Source organism: Triticum aestivum, chromosome 5A, assembly GCF_018294505.1.
Source record: "Triticum aestivum cultivar Chinese Spring chromosome 5A, IWGSC CS RefSeq v2.1, whole genome shotgun sequence".
Lineage (NCBI taxonomy): Eukaryota > Viridiplantae > Streptophyta > Magnoliopsida > Poales > Poaceae > Triticum > Triticum aestivum.
The window spans coordinates 392,578,948-392,584,471 of NC_057806.1; the positions used below are offsets into that span (position 1 = coordinate 392,578,948).

A 5,524-nucleotide genomic window follows, 5' to 3' on the forward strand; every position below is an offset into this window, starting at 1 on the left:
GTGGACGCGCGGCGCGTTCCTGGCTGCAGTGCGCAGGAGCACGCAGCGGCACAGCGGCGAACAAGGGCAGCAGCGAAATCGGCCGGCGGCAGCGGCGCAAGCGGGGCGACGGACGAGGCGCGACGTACGGGGAAGGAGCGGCAGGGGCGTGGAGCGGCAGAGGCGTGGAGCGCCCGGTCGGGAGTAGCGGCAACGGGGTTGCCGCGGGCTCAGCAGGCAGGGTGCGGCTGCCGGCGAGGCAAGGCAGGGCGACGGCGCGAGTGAGGTGTAGCTGGGAAGGCAGAGCTCATGCAGCTTCGGGCGCGGTTGTGGCTGCGTTCGCGCGCGTGCACGTCGGCGCGAGGGAGCAGAGGCGGGCAGAGCGGCGGCGTGCGGTGACCGTGCGGAGCGGAGGGAGGCGGGGCCTCACCGCAATTTGTAGGGTCGGGGGCAGCGGGGGTCAAGGTGGGAAGACGGGGACGATGCGCGTAGGGGAGGCAGTCCGGTGGAGAAGGCTCGGCGAGGTGGCCCCGGCGTCGAGCGGTGTTCCAAGCGGCGGTGGACGGCGATGGGCGTCGGGTTCGATCCTGATCCAGATCGGATCAGGAAGGGGAGAGAGCGATTGGGAAGGAGTGGAGCGGTTGGGCTAGGGTTTGGGTGTCGTGGGTGGTTATGGAGAGTGGGGGTGCACTGGCCGGTTTGGGCCGGCCTGGCTAGCAGCTGGGACGACTGGCCTAGTGGGGGGAGTTCTCTCTTTTATTTTATTTTGTTTTCTGTTTTGCATTTTATTTTACTTATTTCTCTTTCCTGTTTTAATTCACTTTAAAATATTTAGACATCTTCTAAATAATGTTTTCTTCACAATAATTACCAGTGCAATATTTGGCATCCACTGAACATTTTTGTTTCAATGTTTGAAGACATTTGTTTGTTTGCCATATTTTGAATTGATTTTTGAATCGATTAACTAAAGAAAAATTAGCAACAGTAACGTAGGTGATGTGGCATCGTTAACATGGGATTACTGTAGCATGATTATCCGGACGTTACAGTTGCAGATTATGAAAGTACAGGAAAATCTGAGCATTTTACATATACTAGCAAAAATGTTCATAGGTTGCACCGGGAGAAAAAAATATCTTTCATGTTTAGTTTGTGGGTATGTGAGTTGCCAAGTAAAGACACTACGTATGTGATGCTATCAAGATTTGTCTTAATCAAAAACTTAATTATCCATTTGCTAAAATATCATACATGCACAATACATGCATTTGTCTACATCAGGAGATCTTTAGTTGAATGTCCATGCGTTGCTATACAAAAAAATCAATTGATCGTGACTTAACTCTCTTGTCACCTAAGTAACATAAATCTATTTTAGTCAAGACAACACGGGACAAAAGTCTCGGATGAAAAAATAATTATAGATGAAAGCTATTTTGGGACGCTAGTTTGGAAGATGGTATGTATTGCTGTCCTTGACCACTTAAATTTGTTCATAGCATCCTCGCTCTTTTCCAAAAACATCATACATCAATATCACGGTTAGTAGTCTCAACTGTGATATTGTCTGAATCTCAATGCAAAAATTCAGGACATGCATTATACCTATTGCTCCTTAGCTTCAATAAACTGAGCATTGTTGCCGTGGTTAGAAATTAAATCGGATGAAGTTAACAATATAGTGTACAACAGGCCAAACAAAATCTGAGTTTATACATACCCTACGATCCATTGTGACCTGGTTACCATAGCACATAAAATTGTAGCTCAAAAGCTTATGCCGGTTTTTACTTTTTTTTTTCCGTGTTTCATTTTGGGCAAAAAGAAATTCATGAGTAAGCCTCAATCTTAGTCAGTGCACATTAGGCCGAAAGGCCAATTTGGCTGACAAAGAAGTCCACCCGGCTTAAATCTCTACTTTTATAAATAAAAAAAAAACCAAGTTGGTGATGATGGTGTGTCCACCATCTTGTAATATAGACCGTCCGATCTATATCTGATGGATAGGAAGTCTCTGAAATAATCTGGCATGGTGGCTGCTGCTAGCGCCGTTCATCCCCATGCCTCCACCCAGTCCGACCACCAGTCACCACCACGCCCCACTCCTCCTCATCTTATCTCTCATCTTTCTCGAGATATCATTTTTTCGATGAAATTCTCGAGATACCATTTTTCTGATAAAATTAAGATATCATTAGTTTTTACACATAAGATTACTCCTGCATGGGTCAATCACAACATGTATTTTATTAAAAAAATGCATCTTAATGTTCCGTGCAATGCACGGGCATCTTGCTAGTAGAAAAATAAAGTAAGGTGCAACACGCCTGCTCTCGTAGCCCCTTGCTGCATGCGAGATTGAACGGTCGACGCTCGCAGCGAGCCGAGGCCATGGCCGCTAGCTCCCCCTTCTTCTTAAGCTTTGCCACGGGCTGCCCAAGATCAAACTCGGTCGCCACGGTAGAGCGCTAGCCGCTACTGTCAGCTTCAACAGCAGCACTCGATCCTCCTCTTTCCTCGTTTCTCTTTCAGCGTCTGTATCTTCATTTGCTTATTGATTCCCGAAACACCATACCAGCATCAATTTTTGCCTCCCGTCCTCCACTGCAGCGGGGCCACCTTTCACCAGGTGTGTGACTTAAACGGGCCAAGGCGACTGGCCCAGGAGCCATAACACGCGGGTGCAAGCCCAAGTCGCGCAATGCTTTTGACTTAAACGGGCCAAGGCAACTGGCCCAGGAGCCATAACACGCGGGTGCAAGCCCAAGTCGCGCAATGCTTTTGACGTATAGGCAGCCGCCTACCACCTTGAATATAAAAAATAAATATAGACGTGTTGAAGAAAAAAAACTGAAAACGTAAATTCACAAGAAGAAGCGTATTGTGACGATGAACCCATAGAGTCAATCCATACTTTATTATTAAAAAATAATATTATTAGGGATAGATAAATAATATATAATATGGATGCACTGTTTTGCACGCAAAAGATCAATTAGCAAAGGAAATGTATGCTCAGGCAATAAAAATAATGGCCACACACACAAATAGGACATAACAGAAGACCACAGTAGCAGAAGATATCAACCCATAAATTGCGAGGGTTGTGATCTATTATGGATCCACTTTTGACACAATCGTGTACAACAAACTTCCCAAAATACCTGTGCCACGGACACAACATATAGATTTGCAATGAAGCAAACTACATTAACATGCCAGTCAAACTCTACTTTCTACTTTGTTGCCTAGGTGCCTGACAAGCGCATGTTAAAATACAAGACCGGGGAACAAGCATCAAATTTTGCAAAACACAAGATACTCAGTCGACCAAAATTGAGTGGACTGCACGGCAGCTGAGTTCCTCGTGTTGGTCACCGCATCTTGTAGTGTTGTGTTCTGGACACCTTGCACCTATTGCCGTTTATGGCGTATTTCAGCGTAATGTCGATGTCCCGAGGGTTCTTTTTGTTGTTTGCAACTGTCATGCTGCCCGACAGAGTCTCTCCCTCGCAGATAGTTACCACATCCTCGAGATACAGAACAGTCTGCTTCCAGTGAGTGGACTTTGATCTGGGCCCTGCAAACAGTAAATTGTGTGTACATTCATTACTACCGGATTGCTTGAAGAAAGGAGCTAGACAAGCGTACTTTGGATGATAAAAGGTGACGACAGACAAACCTGTCGAGAAGCCCATCAGCTTATGGCATTTGGTGAATGACACGTTAAAGTAAGCAACAAGAGCATGGATGAAGTCATTACGCTCTGCTACCAATTTGAACGGCACAGTAAATGATGCATCCCCAGATGACATCTTGGAAATATCCATCGTCTGAAACACGTATATCAAATAGACAAAAGGATTTAATCCGATCTGCCAATTGAACAGATATAATACAAAAACAAAAGATAACTTGGTTGAGAAGTACGCCATTACCTTCAGTAACTGACAGTTAGTGACGATCTGATTTTGATCCACAGTATCTACAAGTGGCTCCATCATTGCCTGTTTCTTAATACAGCTCATATCAAAGCCATACACATTATTCCAAACTGCAAGGGTAAAGAAACAACGCCATCAGAGAAATATAAATATGAGTTCAGGAGAACTTCTGAACACATGCTGCATGAAACTCATATGCAGATACTCCAGTGCACCATGCACCACCATACTTACATTCAATTTTGTCCTCCTTGTATTCTGCATCTTCAATTGCAGTAAGATGTAAAGAGGCTTTGTCTGGCAGGACAACACCATCATCAGCCTACACATAACAAAAAGTAATATAAGCTACAATCCCACAAAGTTCCAGTACAAAACAGCAGGTCCGAATATTCAATCAACTTTGCCTCTTGGAGTACCAAGTTAAAAGAAACAACAAAGAAGGAAATGTAAACACTTGAACCCTGTGAAGGGTCACTTACCAGCCATTTATCACGTGCAAAAAGAACAGTGTCCAACATATTCTCAAACAGGAGGAAATAACCCATCCATTCAGAGATTATGACATCTACTTTTGGGACAGGAAGCTCAATTTCTTCAACTTTCCCTTTTATTACCGTAATGACTGCAACGGAAGCACAATGTAAGTATATCACAACAAGAGATTAACATGCTATAAGAACTATCATAGAATAGATAGTAAAATGACAGGAAATCACCTTCAGAAAATCCATTTGTTTTCACAATTTCCTTTGCCATGTCCGCCATCTGTGAGCATTCAATCTGTAAATGAAAAGAACAACTCTATGTTAGGAAAATGAAAGAAGGTTAGAAGCATAGTAAGAAGTGACAATAAGTGTTCATTCAGCCAGAGTAAAATGACAAAAATAATCCCCTGCACCTCAAACTAAGGAATATCTGAAATCCCAAACTTCACAGGACAACATAGACAATCACTTTGTGTGCTTCATTTTTTTCCCTTCTTTTTTTGTGTGCATGAGTGGGTGGGGGATCAGGGGCTTGGTGTGCTATCTATTGAAATACGTACCCAGGAAAAACAAATGCAAGGCAACAGTAGGATAAACATAGGTAGGTCAATATTTTATGGCTCTTCATTACCAGAGACATGTTTTTTACATTATTTTCATGGTACTAGAATATATTGGTGGGCAAAGTTAACTATTTCATTCAGATCATAGATAGTTGGGTACACACAACTGTATGGAAGACAAGTGCTTCAGCCAATATACCAGTTTATTCAAATAATGGGCATTCATTACAATAGCTTTGGGTAACTAAATCACCATTGTAGACTTGAATTGAAAACATGAATTTAGTACACTGACCGCATAGACATGCTTAGCTCCTGCCTTCGCACAAAAAAGTGATAGGATACCGGTCCCAGCACCAACATCAAGGACTATTTTGTCCTTGAAAAGAAAGTTATTCTGGGTGATAACATTTTGATATGATCTTGTCCGAACAACATCTTTTAGCATTTCCTGCAATCAATACATGGAAAATAATTGGCACCACACATATTTGGTCGGCACATCTAAAGAGTAAAACAAGGACTATTATACAACGATGAAAAAATT

At 43.4% G+C, this 5,524-nt stretch overlaps 1 protein-coding gene across 1 annotated transcript in view; it reads right to left on the minus strand.

The window, feature by feature from the left end:
- Nucleotides 1-3,053: 3,053 nt before the first annotated feature.
- Nucleotides 3,054-5,524, minus strand: part of LOC123103556 (probable protein arginine N-methyltransferase 1) — a 4,016-nt gene continuing 1,545 nt past the window's right edge. Inside the window, exons 3-9 of the mRNA XM_044525175.1 lie at nt 5,273-5,428; nt 4,646-4,709; nt 4,409-4,551; nt 4,161-4,248; nt 3,921-4,036; nt 3,665-3,815; nt 3,054-3,562 (exon numbers count right to left, since the gene is read on the minus strand). Of these exons, the coding sequence (XP_044381110.1) occupies nt 3,357-3,562; nt 3,665-3,815; nt 3,921-4,036; nt 4,161-4,248; nt 4,409-4,551; nt 4,646-4,709; nt 5,273-5,428 (924 nt within the window). The 3' untranslated portion in view covers nt 3,054-3,356. The remainder of the gene's footprint in view (nt 3,563-3,664; nt 3,816-3,920; nt 4,037-4,160; nt 4,249-4,408; nt 4,552-4,645; nt 4,710-5,272; nt 5,429-5,524) is intronic.